At 46.9% G+C, this 21,525-nt stretch overlaps 1 protein-coding gene across 2 annotated transcripts in view; it reads right to left on the reverse strand.

The window, feature by feature from the left end:
• Nucleotides 1–321: 321 nt before the first annotated feature.
• Nucleotides 322–21,525, reverse strand: part of LOC122922366 (C-type lectin domain family 4 member A-like) — a 45,539-nt gene continuing 24,335 nt past the window's right edge. The window contains exons 2-4 of one of the 2 annotated variants that reach the window (XM_044272954.1): nucleotides 8,978–9,123; nucleotides 3,665–3,762; nucleotides 322–2,549 (exon numbers count right to left, since the gene is read on the reverse strand). In XM_044272954.1, coding sequence (XP_044128889.1) covers nucleotides 2,366–2,549; nucleotides 3,665–3,762; nucleotides 8,978–9,123 — 428 coding nt within the window. In that variant the 3' untranslated portion in view covers nucleotides 322–2,365. The remainder of the gene's footprint in view (nucleotides 2,550–3,664; nucleotides 3,763–8,977; nucleotides 9,124–21,525) is intronic. The other variant, XM_044272955.1, reaches the window with a different exon arrangement.

The raw sequence follows: 21,525 nt of genomic DNA on the forward strand, positions 1-21,525 counted from the left end.
GACATACAGACGTGAAGGTGTACATATATACAGGTGTACAGACATACAGACGTGAAGGTGTACATATATACAGGTGTACAGACATACAGACGTGAAGGTGTACATATATACAGGTGTACAGACATACAGACGTGAAGGTGTACATATATACAGGTGTACAGACATACAGACGTGAAGGTGTACATATATACAGGTGTACAGACATACAGACGTGAAGGTGTACATATATACAGGTGTACAGATATACAGACGTGAAGGTGTACATATATACAGGTGTACAGACATACAGACGTGAAGGTGTACATATATACAGGTGTACAGACATACAGACGTGAAGGTGTACATATATACAGGTGTACAGACATACAGACGTGAAGGTGTACATATATACAGGTGTACAGACATACAGACGTGAAGGTGTACATATATACAGGTGTACAGACATACAGACGTGAAGGTGTACATATACACAGGTGTACAGACATACAGACGTGAAGGTGTACATACACACAGGTGTACAGACATACAGACGTGAAGGTGTACATATATACAGGTGTACAGACATACAGACGTGAAGGTGTACACATATACAGGTGTACAGACATACAGACGTGAAGGTGTACATATATACAGGTGTACAGACATACAGACGTGAAGGTGTACATATATACAGGTGTACAGACATACAGACGTGAAGGTGTACATATATACAGGTGTACAGACATACAGACGTGAAGGTGTACATATATACAGGTGTACAGACATACAGACGTGAAGGTGTACATATATATAGGTGTACAGACATACAGACGTGAAGGTGTACATATATATAGGTGTACAGATATACAGACGTACGTGAGGACAGATACACAGACTTAAAGGCGTACATATATACAGGTATAAAAATATACAGATGTTCAGATATGCGGTACAGACATACAGGTATACATACAGACATACAGGTATTTAGATGCACAGATGATCAGATGAACCAGTATACAGATATACAGGTGTACAAGTATACCGATATACAGAGGTAAAGATATACAGGTGTACAGATATACAGGTGCACAGATATACAGACATACATATATACGGTACAGATGTACAGGTGTACAGATATACAGACGTACAGGTGTACATATAGACATACAGTTATTTAGATGCACAGATGATCAGATGAACCAGTATACAGATATACAGGTGTACAAGTATACCGATATACAGAGGTAAAGATATACAGATGTACAGATATACGGTACAGACGTACAGGTGTACAGATATACAGGTGTACAGATATACAGACGTACAGGTGTACATATAGACATACAGGTATTTAGATGATCAGATGAATCAGTATACAGATGTACCGACATACAGATACACATTTGTACAGATATTTAAATGTGAGGGTTAATGCTAAGACCAGGCTAAGTCTGTCAGTCCACTGGTTTTCACCCTTTAACCCCTTATAAGGGACCTGGCTTTTGCTGTAGGGGGACCACCAGGCCACCACCTCTTGGAATCATCCTGGTGTAGCTGACTGCTGACCCACTGGGATCAGAGATACTGGTCAGTGGCAACAAAGGAACAAGCAATACTAGTACTTTGTAATGGTCATGGTCAGAGTTGGCTTTGGAGCAATCCAAAAGGTCAGGCAGGAGGCACAGGATCAGTACGGTGAACAGGTATGGGTCAGGCAGCTGCAGGTCAGAATCAGGCAGAGGTCAGGTACACAGGCAGACAAACATTATAGCTCTATTACAAATTTAGCAAGCTGACAAAACCTAGAAATATCTGTAGAGAGAACATTGCACAGGCAAGGAAGCGAGGTCAGCAGCACGGCTATATATGAGCTCATTAGTCAGGCAGCTGAGCACAGGGTCAGAAAGGGAATTAACTCCTGCAGGGAAAAGTCTCTCTCATACACACACAGGCGGAGACTTTTTAGCCAGACTGTGGCCTACAGCATGGGACATAGGAGTCTGGTAGACGGGCAGAAACTAGGTCAGTGATCTGGTGCCCATGCCCACCACAGAGAGCAGAATGGTGGATGGCACGGAGTGTCACCATGACGATAGATTTCCACATGTTACATGTATGTCACTATTCAGGATGATGGCCGGTTCCATGTATCATGGTTATGGTTAGTCTTTCCCTATATATTCTGGATTATTGAATGCTTTGGAGTCTCTCAGTCTGGAGGACGTGTCCTGCTCCCTTTCTTTTCCTTCGAGGTTTTGTCACTGATTGTAGATTCCTGGCGATTTTTGGTGAAATTTTTGTGCATTTTTCTTCGATGCTGATATTTTGTGAATCGGAGAGGTGACGCGGCGCATCCTGCTGTGTGACGTATCTAACAGAATCATGGGCGTCTACATTCATACTCCAGGTCCCACAAAGAAAAGCTGAAATATTTTTTATTGTACTTTTCGTGAGTCTTCATAGACGTTAGTAGCAGATTCTTTTGACAGATGCATTTATTCTTGTATTCACAGCTCTGGTCTTCTAATTTTCCATTACGTAGTTTCCAGCAATTTTTGTAATATCTGGAAAAGATGAGATCAGATCGTCAGTGAGCGCGAAGTACAAGAAGGATCAGTGACAGGACGGAGAGAACTGTCTGTAATGCCGCAGATAGTGTCACATGAGCCCTCAGCTCATCCCATTCATCTCTATAGGATTCATGCTCATACAAAGAGTCACTCTCCATCCACCAGAAACCCCGATGTGATCTCTCTCTGAAGGGACAGAGGTTACTACAGCGGTCCCTGAAGTTACAATGGCCTCCGGAGACAATATTTCCTACATGCAATGGTCTTTCCTGGGCCATTGTAACCAGACCCAACATACAACGTCATAGACCCAGCTGATATACGGCACCGGTGACTGACCATCAGCCATGAGCATGGGTTCTTCACTTGGGTGCTGTCTAGTGGCGCCTCTCTATGGTCCAGTGCGGTACTACATGTTCTATCCTGCGCCATTGAGGGCGGCTACATTATTATTTTGGTGTGTTACATCGGTAGTAGTTCCCTGAAGTCAATGGTAGCAGCGCTGTATTACCAAGCTCACCTCAATACAATATTGATGGGTGTTGTAGTTCCGGTGCTCCACCCGAAGAGCTGATTGGTAGTGGTGGAGGGTGTCAATCATCCCTCAATCAGTTAGTGATGGCTTATCCTAAAGAAAGGCTAGACAACCCCTCTAAGGAGGACGGAGCTCAGCCCAGTTATGTTTAACCCTTTGTCTGCCAAGGACATCATTAACATCTCAGCATCAGTAAATTGGACATTTACACCCAAGTACATGATGTTCACACCCTGGCTTCGCACAGTCCAGGACTCCACAGTCGTGGTTAGAGTCCTGGTGTTGGTGCCATTTGAAAGTCAAGAGTCTTCACTATTAAGGAGTTTATCAAGGAGTCTGTAACTGTCTGCACAGAAAGCTGCATAACGTGGTATTGTGGGGGTCCGGGGAGGTGCTGACCGCACGCAGGGGCATGGACATCCTGAATCCAGTTAGAACACCTGACGAGACAGGACTGCTGCCTACATCTGGTGGACAGCCCAAGCTGGATGACGTGAGACAGGAGGAGCTGTGGACATCATGTGTGGGCTCGGTGCGGTACACTACGTGTCACTGAGGACGATGGAAGACTCACGTGTGATCATAGTATTCTGGCCATTTCCATTCTTGATTCCAAAAATTCCCTTTTAATTCTTTGCCGACCCAGAAATCTTGTTTTTTAGCTAAAAAATCCTGAAAAAGACGATTAAAGAGACGGTCAAAATACGGAAAAGAGCGAAATACTGTACATGGACAAGACATTTTGGATGGGGCGACGGAGAAGTGGTCGGTGTAACCTGGTGACTGTGAGCTGTCAGTAGTACCTGCGGCCCATATCACTGTCTGTACCAAGGACCCGGACTGGCCATAGACCTTACAGGGGAAGTTTTTGGGGATGTATTTTGTGCTGCTGGCGGCATTTTGTGATGGACTGTGGTATTTGGCTCTGCAGTATGGTATTGCTGGCATGCCTTCCATCAATTTGAACCCGACTAAAAAATTGGGCCAATTTTAGTATTTTTAAGTTCCTAGTCCGCCCCTTAAGGAGCCTGTTCTGTTATATCTCCTGAGTGTCCTACAGGGACAACGTATATAGGAAGGAACAGAAGGAGCAGAGTTCACACTGGTTATGGCAGAGGTGCAAGTTCCAGAAAACTGTAACCTGTTAGGCTGTATTCACACAGACGCATCCATAGGGCCCACTGACCGCTCTCCTCTTCCCATGGCCAGGCCTCTGTACATTGTATGGACAGTAGAGCTGATGGCACTGCCCACACCCAGGCATCCAGTAACCCGGCAGATGGGTCCTATGGACGTCCCTCCAGATGAAGGCTCTGATGTGACCACTTCTGTCTGCACTGATGGACGGTCTGGATGCTTCATTCTTCACGGGCGCAGCTTTTCTTTCACCGCCGTCTCTGGATTTGTATTAAGAATTGTTTAACCCCTTAACCCAAAGTCCTGTACATGTATGGGACCATAATGAATGGTCCATCACCAGAACAGTCCAGGAGGGTTGAGCTCAACATCCTTTGTTTCCTCAGAACGGAATAAATCTCCTGATTGTAAACTTGACTGTTAAAATGGGAAAGAGACCCATGAGGGGCCGGGATCAACAACCTCTGGATGCAAAACTACAACTCCCAGCATGCACACTTGGCTGTTCTTGTAACTCCCAAAGCAGTGAAAGGAGGATTCTGGGAGTTGTAGTTTAAGAAGAGCTGGAGACCGAAGGTTGCTGATCCCTGTGGTAGGCAAATGTCATTAGTAGAAACCTCTGTAAAGATATTGAGGGATGAAAAAAGTCCTGAATCCTGAAAGCCAAAGTAATCCGCGGCCATAACCTCTTCTTCCATCTGAGGTTCGCCTTTTTGTGGGTAACATTTGGTACAATTTTGGGGCGCATACAACTTATTATTCAGTTTTTTGGAAGGTGGGATGAAAAAATTCCAACACTTTTTCTTATTTTTCTTATTTTCTACGGCATTCTCCATGAAGAATAAATCACGTGTTAGGCTACACACGAACATTAGGGCTCCGTGCCCGCGCAGACCGTGGGGCTGCCGCATGCAGATCACGGACCAATTCAATTGAATGGGGTCCGCGATCCGCATCTGACGGTCCAGTACATGCGCTACTTTTTTGCGGTGCGGAGGCACGGCCAGAAACACCACGGAAGCACTCCATTGTGCTTCCGTTGGGTTCCGATCCATGCCTCCGTTCCGCATCTCCGTGATTGCGGACCCGGTCAAGTGAATGGGTCCGCGATCTGTGATGCAGAATGCACACGGCCGATGCCCGTGTATTGCAGACCCGCTGTAAGCGGGCCGCAATAAGGCCACGGGGCAGAGGCGTAGCTATAGGGGGTGCAGAGGTAGCAGTCGCTACCGGGCCTAGGAGCCTGAGGGGCCCAAAGACCCTTGTGGTGCATAAGAAGACACCAGTATTATAGAAAGTGCATGCTGGTCAAGTTACACCTCTGGCTCAAGGGGGTGACATTTCAATTTTTGCCTCGGGCAGCACGAAGGCCTTGTGCTTCCTGCCCCTGGCCACAAAGCACTGAGGAAAGGGGGGCCCCAAGCTGAACTCTTGCACCAGGGCCCATGAGCCATTAGCTATGCCCCTGCCACGAGGGGCACACGGTTGTGTGCATGTAGCCTTAGTCCTATAGTACAGGTCAGTATTAGGGTAAGGTGTCAGAATACAGAATATGTCAGATTACCGTCAGTGTTAAAATTACAGTTAGGACAAGGTTACAGTAAGGGTTACTTTAAAGTCAGTGAAAGGTTATAGTTAGTATTTAGTTACAGTCAGTATTAGGTTACAGTCAGTATAAGGTTACAGTCAGTATTAGGATACAGTCAGTATTAGATTACAGTCAGTAATAGGTTACAGTCAGTATTAGGTTACAGTCAGTATTAGATTACAGTCAGTAATAGGTTACAGTCAGTATTAGGTTACAGTCAGTATAAGGTTACAGTCAGTATTAGGTTACAGTCAGTATTAGATTACAGTCAGTATTAGATTACAGTCAGTAATAGGTTACAGTCAGTATTAGGTTACAGTCAGTATAAGGTTACAGTCAGTATTAGGTTACAGTCAGTATTAGGATACAGTCCGTATTAGGTTACAGTCAGTGTTAGGTTACAGTCAGTATTAGGTTACAGTCAGTATTAGGTTACAGACAGTATTAGGATACAGTCAGTATTAGGTTACAGTCAGTATTAGGTTACAGTCAGTATTAGGATACAGTCAGTATTAGATTACAGTCAGTAATAGGTTACAGTCATTATTAGGTTACAGTCAGTATTAGATTACAGTCAGTAATAGGTTACAGTCAGTATTAGATTACAGTCAGTAATAGGTTACAGTCAGTATTAGGTTACAGTCAGTATTAGGATACAGTCAGTATTAGGTTACAGTCAGTATTGGAATACAGTCAGTATTAGGATACAGTCAGTATTAGGTTACAGTCAGTATTAGGATACAGACAGTATTAGGTTACAGTCAGTATTGGAATACAGTCAGTATTAGATTACAGTCAGTAATAGGTTACAGTCAGTATTAGGATACAGTCAGTATTAGGTTACAGTCAGTATTGGAATACAGTCAGTATTAGGATACAGTCAGTATTAGGTTACAGTCAGTATTAGGATACAGACAGTATTAGGTTACAGTCAGTATTAGATTACAGACAGTATTAGGTTACAGTCAGTATTAGGTTACAGTCAGTATTAGATTACAGTCAGTTTTAGGATACAGTCAGTATTAGGATACAGTCAGTATTAGGTTACAGTCAGTATTAGGATACAGTCAGTTTTAGGATACAGTCAGTATTAGGATACAGTCAGTATTAGGTTACAGTCAGTATTAGGATACAGTCAGTATAAGGTTACAGTCAGTATTAGGTTACAGTCAGTATTAGGCTGAGAAATACGTGAAGTTCGTGAGTCTAGTGTTCAAGACCCTACTATACCGGGCAGAAGGTGGCGGTCAGCTGCCACGTTGGGTGGACCTCCATCGGAAGTTACAGTTGCGGGACAGAGGGAGCCCAGTCTCCACTCCACAGCGGCAGTGTGAAATGCAGGGAGAGGAGAGCAATGGCCTCCCTCCCCAGCGGCAGGCTGAGTTACAGGGGGCAGAGGTAGTTGTTCCTGCCCCCCAGCAGCAGCATGATTGTTTGGGAATTGGGAGCCCAGACTCCATTCCCCAGCGGCAGTCGGAGTTACAGGGGGCAGAGACAGTCGGTCCTGTCCCCCAGCGGCAGAGTGTCCAGCAGGGAATAGAGAGCCCAGTCTCCTTTCCCCAGCAGTAGGACACTGTATTTGGAGCAGAGACAGTCGGTCTCCCCCTCCAACAACCAGACTCCAACCAGGCTTCTTCCGTGGTAGCGATGGTACCAGGGCAGAGTACCGCTGATCCCTGCCCACAAAGCAACCTCCACTCCAAGCCAGGGAGCAACTCAGAGACCGGGAGTACCAGCTACCAATATAACCTTGGTGGATTCACTGGACAGAGACAGGCTACTGAATTCAGCAGGTCCAGTATTGGGTTGTGGGTGGGCTGCCAGACTAACTCAGGTACCGACCGGCGTGAGGTCAGGTATCTGGTTAGTCTTCCCTGGGAGGGGGAGATGTGTGGCGAAACCAACCTCACCACGGTGTTTTGGAGGGGGCTGTTTGCCAGCCTCCTGCCCTGGGATTATGGTCCCTTAAGTTATTGGGTCTTAAGGCACTTGGGACTGAGCCCTCTGTCCCTGGATTGCATCATTTGCCTTACTTGCTTGGATTTTACTATTCCCATGGTGAGAACAATGGATGAAGCACATGGTGAGAACAATAGATAGCGGCCATTTTAACTCACAGACCACTGCTTGACCCTCAACACGGAGCCTTGTCACGTTATTGGGGGGATTCCCTGTATGCTGTTAGAAACTGATTGCCAGGAGTGTAAGCTGATTGTATGCTTTTCCTGTTCGTCTGCTAGCAGCTATTCGCGAGGTTCCAGTTTGGAGTGCTATTTTGTATCCAGTTCGGGAGGTTGGTGTTCTGCAGTAGCTGTGCCTGTCTCTCAGAAAGGGGCATATCGCCTAAACGGATTTTAACCCCTTGTCTGCTGAAACGGTCCGTTACAAGTTACAGTCAGTATTATGTTACAGTCAGTAATAGGTTACAGTCAGTATTAGATTACAGACAGTATTAGGATACAATCAGTTTTAGGATACAGTCAGTATTAGGATACAGTCAGTATTAGGTTACAGTCAGTATTAGGATACAGTCAGTATTAGGTTACAGTCAGTATTAGGTTACAGTCAGTATTAGGATACAGTCAGTATTAGGATACAGTCAGTATTAGGTTACAGACAGTATTAGGTTACAATCAGTATTACTTTACAGTCAGTATTAGGTTACAGTTAATATTAGGATAAAGTCAGTATTAGGTTACAGTCAGTATTAGGTTACAGTCAGTGTTAGGATACAGTCAGTATTAGGATACAGTCAGTGTTAGGATACAGTCAGTATTAGGATACAGTCAGTATTGGGTTACAGTCAGTAATAGGTTACAGTTAATATTAGGATAAAGTCAGTATTAGGTTACAGTCAGTATTAGGTTACAATCAGTATTAGGATACAGTCAGTATTAGGTTACAGTCAGTATTGGGTTACAGTTAGTATTAGGTTACAGTTAATATTCGACTACAGTCGGTGCGAGATTATACTCGGTGCTAGGTTTGTGTTAGTGTTCATTTTTATTTGCTGTTTCCTGTATACAGCGCTGCAGGGAACATTTTCTTTGTTTTTGACAATTTAGATTTTTGTTTCAATGTGCAGTTTATTTATTCAGTTACATTTATAATCTGGAATTCAATGTGCAACGACCAATAGACAAGAGACTCCACGGACTGTACCTTCAGTGCAGCATCCTCTTTTTGTACGACTATCATATGAGACTCTTTGGTTTCACAAAATGTTTTACTTTCCTTCCATGTTTCAGCCTTTTCAGAAAAGAGTAAACATGTTTTTCCAAATAATATCCAATTTTTTGGGCAAAAACCTGAAAGAAAATGCCACAGTTATCGATAAAACCACAAGAAGAAAACTAAATATTCCTAAACCGACCAGGCCAATCCTTCAGCCTCTATAAGTAGTGTACAGCGAATCTATATCCATTAATTGATAAAAAAAAAAAACTCACTGAAGATTTTTTTAAAAATTCGATTTGGCAGCTTCACAGAAATTCGTCAAGAAATTTGATTTGTTACGAATTAATTTATCATGAATCGCTATAAGTCACGTTAAAAGTAACAGTGGCCTGTAATCCTGACTCTTGGTGCACTGCACAGTTATGTAGATGGTGATAAATTATTATTATTTATTATTAAAGTGACATTCCTTCCATAGCGCTGTACATATGATAAGCGGTGCACATACATAACAGACAATTGCACTAATCATAAATAAACAAGATGAGTTACAAACTGGTGCAGAAGGAGGGAGGGCCCTGCCCGTGAGGGCTTACAATCTACATGGTATGGGAGAAGGACACAGTAGGTGCGGGTGAAGCTGGTCATGGCGGTATAGAGGCAGCAGGGTCACTGGTTGTAGGCTTGTCTGAAGAGGTGGGTTTTCAGGTTTCTTTTGAAGGATTCCACTGTAGGTGAGAGTCTGATATGTTGGGGCAGCGAGTTCCAGAGTATGGGGGGTGCACGGGAGAAATCTTGGAGTCGATTGTGGGAAGAGGCGATGAGAGGAGAGGAGAGGAGAGAAGGAGGTCTTGTGAGGAACGGAGAGTGCGTGTGGGGATGTATCGGGAAAGTAGCTCAGAGATGTAGGGAGGGGACAGGTTATGGACGCCTTGTATGTGTTTGTTAGTACTTTGAAGTGCAGGATTTGCTCCCCTATATATATGCACGACTGCATGTGGGTTTGAGCACCTCCTGCTAATGCCACCTTGTCTTTTTTGGTTAGTACTTTGAAGTGAATTCGTTGGGCAATGGGAAGCCAGTGAAGGGATTGGCAGAGGGGAGAGGCAGAGGAGTAATAAGGTGAGAGGTGGATTAGTCGGGCAGCAGAGTTGAGGATAGATTGGAGGGGTGCGAGAGTGCTAGATGGAAGGCCACAGAGGAGAATGTTGCAGTAGTCTAGGCGGGAGATAATGAGGGCATGTACGAGCATTTTCACAGATTCAAAGTTAAGGAAAGCGCGGATGCGGGAGATGTTTTTGAGTTGGAGGCGGCAGGTGGTGGAAAGGGCTTGGACGTGCGGTCGGAAGGAAAGGGCAGAATGTAAGGTCACTCCAAGGCAGCGGGCTTTGTTGACTGGGGATAATGTGCAGCCATTGATCGTGATAGATAGGTCTGTTGGGGGGGTTGAACAAGATGGGGGAAAGATTATGAATTCTGTCTTATCCATGTTAAGTTTAAGAAAGCGAGAGGCGAAGAAGGATGATATAGAAGATAGACATTGTGGGATTCTTGATAGTAGGGTGGTGATGTCTGGACCAGAGAGGTAGATTTGTGTGTCATCAGCATAGGAGTGATACTGAAAGCCATGGGACTCTATGAGCTGTCCCAGGCCAAAAGTGTAGATTGAGAAGAGCTGGGGTCCTAGGACAGAGCCTTGCGGGACACCAACAGAGAGGGCATGAGACGAAGAGGTGGTGCGGGAGTGGGATTGTAGCAGAGTCTGTAGTTCAGCAGTTTCTCACGCTCTCCCTGCAGTCTCCCTGCCCTCCTACGCACTCTCCTTGCCCTCTCCCTGCATTCTCCCTGCAGTTTCCCTGCACTCTCCCTGCCCTCCCCCTGCCCTCTTCCTGCAGTCTCCCTGCACTCTCCCTGCCCTCTCCCTGCAGTCTCCCTGCCCTCCCTCTGCACTAACCCTGCCCTCTCCCTGCCCTCTTCCTGCCCTCTTCCTGCCGTCTCCCTGCAGTCTCCCTGCCCTCCCCTGCCCTCTCCCTGCCCTCTTCCTGCCCTCTTCCTGCCCTCTTCCTGCAGTCTCCCTGCCCTCTCCCTGCCCTCTTCCTGCAGTCTCCCTGCCCTCTCCCAGCCCTCTTCCTGCCATCCCCCTGCACTCTCTCTGCAGTCTCCATGCCCCCCCTGCAGTCTCCCTGCCCTCTCCCTACACTCTTCCTGCCCTCTCCCTGCAGTCTCCCTGCCCTCTCCCTGCACTCTCTCTGCAGTCTACCTGCCCTCTCCCTGCAATCTCCCTGCCCTCTCCCTGCCCTCTCTCTGCAGTCTCCCTACCCTCTCCCTGCCCTCTCTCTGCCCTCTCCCTGCAGTCTCCCTGCCCTCTCCCTGCAGTCTCCCTGCCCTCCCTCTGCACTAATACTGCCCTCTCCCTGCCCTCCCTCTGCACTAACCCTGCAGTCTCCCTCTCCAATAATGTCCTACACTCTCTGTTAACAGTTTGCAGCAACAATGTCCCTAATGCACGAGCGTCTTCTCACATCTTATAGTAGAATGTTGGCGACTCCATGGGATGTGGGTTTTATAGGGCTGTGACATCACAGGGGGTGGCTACCTGCAGATTGGCTTTCTGCATGGCATTATGGGTGATCTTGTGTTCCTGGGTTTGTCTCCTCTACGCTTTCTTTCACTTTATAACACTTGCAGATGCCATTTTAGGAAACTGATTCATTACAATGAAGTGCAAGGAAATTTGGATTCATTTAGAATCAAAGGTTTCCAAAACTTTGGACCAAATTCCGCTTCAGATGCTTCATTTTGCTCAACACTAAATCTCACCCCAAGGAGGAGTTCTAGAATGAACCTTCCTATGTGTGATTGTAATGATGAAAAATATAAGATATTGTAATAATATAGGAAACGAGAAGATCACTGGGGAAACTGTACAGCTTAGAGGAGGCTCTAGGACCCTGATGTTTCGCCTCTAACCTGGATACAAGATGAGATACGGCCTCTAACCTGGAAACAAGATGAGTAGAGCTGAGCGAACCTGAACTGTAAAGTTTGGGTTCGTACCAAACTTTGGGATTTTTGGACCCCGGACCAGAAAATTTTCGTAAAAGTCTGGGTTCGGGTTCGGTGTTCAGCGCTTTCTTGGTGCTTTTTGAAGCCAATCAACAAGCATCATACTACTTGCCCCAAGAGGCCATCACAGCCATGCCTACTATTGGCATGGCTGTGATTGGCCAGTGCACCATGTGACCCAGCCTCTATTTAAGCTGGAGTCACATAGCGCCGCCCGTCACTCTGCTCTGATTAGCGTAGGGAGAGGTTGCAGCTGGTGATTTCAGGGAGAGAATAGGAGAGAATCTAACTCAGCGATCTACCTAGAAATAGTTGTGTGGGTGCAGGGCACAATCGTTTTACCCTGCCCTGAGCCCAGTGACCAAACAAAACCTTTTATAATTCTGTTCCTGCCGCTGCTCGCCTGTCTGCGCTGCAGCGTAACTTCGTCCTTCCCGCTCACCGCCTCATATGCGACGTGCCCACCAGGTGGAACTTCACCTTGCACATGCTGGACAGACTGTGCGAGCAGCAGCAGGCCATAGTGGAGTTTCAGCTGCAGCACGCACGGGTCAGTCGCACTGCAGAACAGCACCACTTCACCACCAATGACTGGGCCTCCATGCGAGACCTGTGTTCCTTGTTGCGCTGTTTCGAGTACTCCACTAACATGGCCAGGGCCGATAACGCCATTATCAGCGTTACAATACCACTTCTATGCCTCCTTGAAAAAACGCTCCTGGCGATGATGGAAGAGGAGGTGGCACAGGAGGAGGAGGAGGAAGAGGGATCATTTCGTAGGGTTTCCGGCCAGTCATTCCCAAGTGGCTCCGAGGGTTGGTTCCTGCACCCACAAATGCCAGGTACACAATTGTCCAGCCAGGGCACAGTTCTGGAGGATGATGAGGTGGAGGATGAGGAGGAGGAGATGGAGGAGGATGAAGCATGGTCACAGCAGGGTGGCACCCAGACCAGCTCATGGCCATCACTGGTGCGTGGCTGGGGGGATACAGAGGACACAGACGATACACCTCCCGCAGAGGACAGCTTTTCGTTGCCTCTGGGCAGCCTGGCACACATGAGCGATTACATGCTGCAGTGTCTCCGCAATGACCGCCGAGTTGCCCACATTCTAACTTGTGCTGATTACTGGGTGGCCACGCTGCTGGATCCCTGTTACAAGGACAACGTACCGTCCTTAATTCCGTCACTGGAGCGTGATCGTAAGATGCGTGAGTACAAGCGCACGCTGGTAGACGCGCTGCTGGTGGCATTCCCACCCGACAGCGGGGGCACAGTGGAAGCACAAGGCGAAGGCAGAGGACGAGGAAGAGGTCGCCATCACAGCTGGGGCACCGCCAGCACCTCAGAAGGCAGGGTTAGTTAGCATGGCCGACATGTGGAAAAGCTTTGTCAGCACAACAACCAGCACCACCAGCTGATATGGAACGTCTTAGCAGGAGGCAGCATTTCACCAACAAGGTGGAGCAGTAAGTGTGCACACGCCTACACGGACTGAATGACGGGTCTGCCCCCTGCAACTTCTGGGTCTCCAAATTGGGCACATGGCCTGAGCTTGCCCTTTACACCTTGGAGGTGCTGGCCTGCCCTGCAGCCGGTGCACTGTCTGAACGTGTGTTTAGCACGGCAGGGGAGTCATCACAGACAAGCACAGCCGCCTGTCTACAGCCAACGTGGACAAGCTGACGTTCATTAAAATGAACCAGGCATGGATCCCTCAGGACTTGTCCGTACCTTGTGCGGAATAGACATGTATACCACCATCAAACTTACATTCTTGTACTCAAGTCAAGTGCAATGACTCTTTGTTTTCTTTTTTTTTATTTGTCCCAATATTTGGGGGGCTACCTAACCCAATAATAAAAAAAACAAAACATTGTTGGCTACCTGTTCCTCCTCCATTGCTGCCTCCACCCACATTCACCGCCTCCTCAACCTCCGACTCCATATCCACCTCCTTCTCTGAGTTGCAGGTTAATAATTTGTAATTTTTAGTTATTTTATTTTATTTTAAGTTATTTCCCTCTCCACATTTGTTTGCAGAGCAGTTGCCATGCTCTTAGGTACATGTTACTGCCTTTTACATCCCTCTAGCCTTTTCAAGGACTATTTTAGAGCCATTTTAATGCAAAAAAGTGCCAATTTTAGTGCCCTAAACTGAAAAAAATCTTATTTTAAATTGTCGGGTGACATTTTACCATTTTTGGCGTATACAAACCCCTGCTGTGCCTGGGTGACAGGGGCCTAAATCTCTCAAAATCCTCTGTTTTATTGCTGGGTGACATGAACCCCCTTTGGCCGTGAATGAACCCCGGCTCTGCATTGCTGACAGGGAAGCAAATTCAGTGAAAACATCTGTTACTGATCGGTAGATGTGCGACTACAAGCGCACGCTGATGATAGCATTCCCACCTGACAGCGGGGCACAGTGGAAGCACAAGGCGAAGGCAGAGGAGGAGGAAGAGGTCGCCAACGCAGCCGGGGCACCGCCAGCACCTCAGAAGGCAGGGTTAGCATGGCCCAAATGTGGGATAGCTTTGTCAGCCTTGGAGGTGCTGCCCTGCAGCCAGTGTACAGTGTGAACGTGTGTTTAGCCGGCAGAGAGCATTATCACCGGCCGCAGCCAATGTGGACAAGCTTACGTTTATTAAAATGAACCAGGCCTGGATCCCACAGGACTTGTCCGTACCTTGTGCAGAATAGACATTTATACCTCAACCATCCATTCTTGTACTCAAGTGCACTTATTCTTTGTGTTATTTTGTTATATGTCCCAATATTTTGGGGGATACCCCAATTTAAAAATAACACAAATCAGTGTTGGCTACCTATTCCTCCTTCACCGCCACGTCAACCTACACCGCCACGTCAACCTACACTGCCACATCCACCCATCCACGGCCTCCTCAACCTCCTACTCCTAGATCCAGATTGTTATTTTTAATTTTTCTGTATTTTATGTTATTTTAAGTCATTTCCATATCCACATTTGTTTGCAGGACAGTTGTCATGTTCTTAAGCACATTTTGATGCCTTTTTCAGCCCTCTAGCCCTTTCCAGGACTATTTTAGAGCCATTTTAGTGCCCAAAAGTTCGGTTCCCCATTGACTTCAATGGGGTTCGGGTTCGGGGTCAAGTTCGGGTCCGGAACCCAAACCTTTTTTTCAAGTTCAGCTGAACTCGAACATCCAGGTGTCCTCTCAACTCTAATGATGAGATATTGCCTCTATCCTGCATACAACATGAGATACGGCCTCTAACCTGGAAACATAGTGAGATACAGCCTCAAGCCTGGATACAAGATAAGATATGGCCTCTAGCCTGGATACAAGATGAGATACGGCCTCAAGCCTGGATACAAGATGAGATACAGTCTCTAGCCTGGATACATTATGAGATACAGCCTCTAGCCTGGATACAAGATAAGATATGGCCTCTAGCCTGGATACAAGATGAGATACGGCCTCAAGCCTGGATACAAGATGAGATACAGTCTCTAGCCTGGATACATTATGAGATACAGCCTCTAGCCTGGAAACATAGTGAGATACAACCTCAAGCCTGGATACAAGATGAGGTACGGCCTCTAGCCTGGATACATTATGAGATACAGCCTCTAGCCTGGATACAGGATGAGATACAGCCTCTAGCCTGGATACAGGATGAGATACAACCTCTAGCCTGGATACAAGATGAGATACAGGCTCTAGCCTGGATACAAGATGAGATACAGCCTCTAGCCTGGATACAAGATGAGATACAGCCTCTAGCCTGGATACAAGATGAGATACAGGCTCTAGCCTGGATACAAGATGAGATACAGCCTCTAGCCTGGATACTGTCACGACCATGGTCATGGTCGTGACTCCTGTAACCGCATGCAGTTGCCTGCGGTCTAGGTCTGGTTGTCAATCACAGGTGAGGGCTGTAGTATTTGCCTCACCTGTGGTTGCCGCTGGCAACATTATTTATGTGGCAGCATAGCAGCCTGAGCTGTTGCGAGGCAGCTTGCTATGTTGTGCATGCGGTTGCACTTGGCAACGTGTGTTTATATGTGTGCACTTTCCTTGTCTGGTGTGCACGGGGTTTATTGTGTGTGTATTCCCCTTTAAGTTGCTGTCTTCCCTTCCCTGGTGTTGGAAGGGTTAACAACTTCCTGGAGTGTGTACATGCTGGATGCTACAACTGAGGCTTCTACAGATAAGTCTGTTCATTCATTTGTGTTTTCCTGTTTGCTTGATCCTAGGTGAGGGAGCAGCATGCATCGCCATCTTCTTTTGCGGTGCATGTTCGTTCTCCGGAGGGAGAGCATTTTGGGGATCACCGTTAACGGCGCGGTTGGTGGCTTATTCCCCGCCACCTTACCGGCCGTGTCCGTGTTGGTGATCCCTCGTCCCTCTCTATGTTCCTATCTCCGGTCGTCTGCTGGAAGCATTCCGTTAGTGTTTCGGCTGTGTGCTGGGTAGGAGTGTCTGTTGGCAGCGACTGGAGTGGGGACGTTAATAGAGAGGGGACACAGTGTCAGTGCGGTCTCCCCGGGCTGTTTCTCTGCTGGTCTCTGGTTCCTGTGTGTTGCTCCAGAGGCTGGCAGTCGGGTCCTGGTTCCTGTGTGTTGCTCCAGGGTCCGGCAGCAGTCCGGGATAGACTCGCATGGTTGATGCTGTTTCCCCTATTTTCCCCTTCTCCTATCCCCTTGTTTGGTCCCTCACTAGTTTTCCCCTTTTTTTTGATGGGGGGGCTTTGAGGGGTGGGAGTGTCACGACCATGGTCATGGTCGTGACTCCTGTAACCGCATGCAGTTGCCTGCGGTCTAGGTCTGGTTGTCAATCACAGGTGAGGGCTGTAGTATTTGCCTCACCTGTGGTTGCCGCTGGCAACATTATTTATGTGGCAGCATAGCAGCCTGAGCTGTTGCGAGGCAGCTTGCTATGTTGTGCATGCGGTTGCACTTGGCAACGTGTGTTTATATGTGTTCACTTTCCTTGTCTGGTGTGCATGGGGTTTACTGTGTGTGTATTCCCCTTTAAGTTGCTGTCTTCCCTTCCCTGGTGTTGGAAGGGTTAACAACTTCCTGGAGTGTGTACATGCTGGATGCTACAACTGAGGCTTCTACAGATAAGTCTGTTCATTCATTTGTGTTTTCCTGTTTGCTTGATCCTAGGTGACCCTGACTCCCTCCGTATTAGGTGTAGGGAGCCGGTGGTCGTGTCCCCTCACTATTATAGAGTGTTCAGGTGTCATACAGTCGAGGCACGAGGGCATGCAATTATCTATCATAGAGATCTTTGCATGGGCTGAGAAGACAGGGAGAGTTTCAGGGCTTAAATAGGGGTCACCCTTTTGTTCCTTAGTTTCGGATCAAGCCAGTCGGATCCTTATTTGTAACTTCTTGTTTTCTGTTACACCATCCGTGACAGATACAGGATGAGATACGGCCTCTAGCCTGGATACAGGAGGAGATATAACCTCTAGCCGGGATACAAGATGAGATACAGCCTCTAGCCTGGATACAAGATGAGATACAGCCTCTAGCCTGGATACAAGATGAGATACAGCCTCTAGCCTGGATACAGGGTGAGATACGGCCTCTAGCCTGGATACAAGATGAGATACAGCCTCTAGCCTGGATACAGGGTGAGATACGGCCTCTAGCCTGGATACAAGATGAGATACAGCCTCTAGCCTGGATACAGGGTGAGATACGGCCTCTAGCCTGGATACAAGATGAGATACAGCCTCTAGCCTGGATACAGGATGAGATACGGCCTCTAGCCTGAACACAGGATGAGATACGGCCTCTAGCCTGGATACAGGAGGAGATATAACCTCTAGCCGGGATACAAGATGAGATACAGCCTCTAGCCTGGATACAGGGTGAGATACGGCCTCTAGCCTGGATACAAGATGAGATACAGCCTCTAGCCTGGATACAGGATGAGATACGGCCTCTAGCCTGGATACAAGATGGGATACGGCCTCTAGCCTGGATACAGGAGGAGATATAACCTCTAGCCGGGATACAATTTTAGATTCAGTCTCTTGCCTGTATATAAAAAGAGTTACTGCCTCTAGTCTGGATACAAAATGGATACGGCCTCCAGCTTTGATACAAGATTGAATATGGCCTCTAACCAGAATACAAGAAGGTATACAAGGTATACGACCTCTAGCTTGGATACAAGATTGAATATGGCCTCTAACCTGAATACAAGAAGGTATACGACCTCTAGCTTGGATACAAGATGAGATAGGTTTGGGCCGGATACATACAGGTTCTCTATTGTATCTTCTGATACATTTTCCTACAGATCTGATATTTCTTTCACATCTGCGGCAGAGATTCCGGCAGGCTGTTCCACCACAGATGCACGCTATGGTTTGTGTCCGGCCGATTCCTGGCATTCTCTGCCGGATCAAGCAGCTGGATCTCCGTGCTGCAGATGTGAAAGTAGCCTTGCAGCTGGGCCTGTAGATCCTTCACATTCATAGGTTGCTGAAGCTGGCATCTCAGCTAGTCCCATAAATATTGGATAAGCGATAATTCTAGCGTCCGGTCAAACAAGTAATTGTTGTAATCCGGAGGAGACATTCCTTGGAAAACCTTGCTGTGTGTGGGAAAGCCTTGCCATGAGAGGAACACATGTGGCGGCAGGAAGTCCTGCACATATTGCTGAGCTGTTAGTGTCCTCGTATCACTATTCGGGGTGACCGACTGACGTATGTGATGGGTCCCCAGATCATCACACCAGCAGTTGTCAGTCCTGCCATGAGAGGAACACATGTGGGGGCAGGATGTCCTGCACATATCACTGAGCTGTTAATGTCCTCTTATCACTACTAGGGGTGACCGATTGTCATATGTGATGGGTCCCCAGATCATCACACAGCAGTCGGGGCAGTGTGTCCATCCATAGCCACAGCAAAGGCAGTATTGAAGCGCTCAACTGAACTATCATCGGATCCCAAACAGAACCTGGATTCATTACTAAAGACAATATGTTTCCAGTCCATAGAAGTCCGAGACTCTCGTTAATGGCACCACTGCCAACCAAGGTGATGGTGAAAGGCTGTCAGGACACATAATGGGCACTCTGTGACACCAAATCTCCTTCTGCTAAGCACCTGGAAATGGTCAGGACAGAGGATGGGAGTGGTAGTGGCTGTCACAGTCAATCACCGCAGTTGTCCTCACACTGCTTCCGGATCAGTAGCTTTGTTCCAAACAAGTGTTCCAAAAACTAATTAAGAATTAAGTAAAAACCAAGCTCAGTGCCGTTTACTGTGAGAATCTGCAGGGGAAATCCACGGGGGAGGAAGAAGGATGCGCTCATGACCTTGGGAGGAAGTGGTGGGGAGTGTGTGCCCTGATTGGCTCCTGACAGACAGCCTGGAGGAGCCAATCAGTGGGGCAGGAGGCAGGCGATGCAGAACATCATTCTGTGTTGAGCTGTCGGCGAGGGTGGAAGGGTCTATGCCTTGTCTGACAGAAAAGACACAGGCATCTTTTCTAGTGTAACAGGGACAATGGAGGGAAAGAATAGATAGAAATAATTGTGTACAATACTAGGGACTTCGAGCAGGGAAAGCTTTGAAGGAGAGAGGGGCTGGGGCACAGTGCTTAACAACACAGCTGCTGCAGAACTTCATTATAGCAGTTATACTTTACAAAACCAGCCAACTACAAGAAAAAAACAGGCAGCACAGCACCCCTATAGCATTCTGCTGCTGAGCAATAGCCATCTGTGTTATTAAAAGCATTGCACTACAGTAAAAGCATTTTACGGCAATAACACCATTTTTATATCAGTGCTGATGTAAGACTAATTCCACTGTAAACATCAGTTTTCTATACCAGTTATTGGACATATTACTGCATCAAGCCAATAATTTCATAGATGAACAAGTGTTATTTCACACCTAATGGAAAAGACTGTATTGTTTATCCGTGTCAATTAGGGTTGAGCGAACCCAGACTGTAAAGTTCTGGTTCGTACCGAACATTAGGATTTTTGGACCCTGGACCCGAACATTTCAGTAAAAGTTCGGGTTGGGGTTTGGTGTTCGGCGATTTCTTGGTGCTTTTTGAAAGGCCGCAGAGCAGCCAATCAACAAGCGTTTAACTGTGTGCCATTAAAGAAGCCATCACAGCCAGTGAGGCAGAGGTCGCCATCACAGCTGGGGCACCGCCAGCACCTCAGAAGGCAGGGTCAGCATGGCCGACATGTGGAAAAGCTTTGTCAGCACAACAACCAGCACCACCAGCTGATATGGAACGTCTTAGCAGGAGGCAACATTTCACCAACATGGTGGAGCAGTATGTGTGCACACGCCTACACGGACTGACTGATGGGTCTGCCCCCTGCAACTTCTGGGTCTCCAAATTGGGCACATGGCCTGAGCTTGCCCTTTACCCTTGGAGGTGCTGGCCTGCCCTGCAGCCGGTGTATTATCTGAACGTGTGTTTAGCATGACTGGAGGGGGTTATCTCTGGTTATATTTCCCAATATTTTGGGATGTACCCTAATTAAATTTTTTTTAAATAAATGTAAAACCAAAAAGCAGTGTAGGCTACCTCCTCCTCCTCCACCGGCGATTCCACCTACACTGCCACATCCACCGCCTCCTCAACCTCCTACTCCATATGGACCTCGTCCTCCTATATCAAGATTATTATTTTTTATTTTTATGTATTTTATGTATTTTTTGTTTGCAGAGCACTTGACATGCTCTTAACCACATTTTGACTCCATGACATTTTTACAGCCATTTTAGTGCTCAAAGGTTCGGGTCCCCATTGACTTCAAGGGGGTTCGGGTTCGGGGTCAAGTTCAGGTCAAGTTCGGGTCTCGAACTCAAACCTTTTGTGAAGTTCGGCAGAACCGTCAAACCCGAACATCCAGGTGTCCGCTCAACTCTAGTGTTAATCAATGCAAAACAGATCAGACTGTGTATTTTACTAGAAAAATGAAATTATTGACCCAGTGATACTAAATGAATAGTTGATAGACATTTCACCGCAAAAAATGCCTATTCCCAAAGTAACTTGTTAATACCAGTGCGCAGTGTGTTTGTGGAAAGTGAGGGATTCAGGACAATTAATTGCACCTCTGTTTTTAAATTACAGAAAGCACACTTGCAATTTTGCTTGTACCATGCAATATTCTGCCGGTACCAAAACTGTGCCTTTTGATTTATAGGCCTAAAAATGAAATACTGTATCTGGAAAACAGAAGAGTACAAAACAAAAGACCCAGGCAAGTCAGAATGTGAGTGGAAGGCGAAGTAGCAGCACCAGCCATCCAGACAGTAATAGTAGTGGTGGCACTTGCATCCATGATAGTGGATGGGGATGAAGTAGTAACATAGGCACTTGGGACAAATACTGAGCAGGGAATTGGGAGGATGACCAAGGGTGCTGAGGACTATGATGATGATTGCTTGTTGGACAGGGCTGGGGAGCTGAACTG

Source organism: Bufo gargarizans, unplaced genomic scaffold (genome assembly GCF_014858855.1).
Source record: "Bufo gargarizans isolate SCDJY-AF-19 unplaced genomic scaffold, ASM1485885v1 fragScaff_scaffold_288_pilon, whole genome shotgun sequence".
In the NCBI taxonomy this organism is placed as follows: Eukaryota; Metazoa; Chordata; class Amphibia; order Anura; family Bufonidae; genus Bufo; species Bufo gargarizans.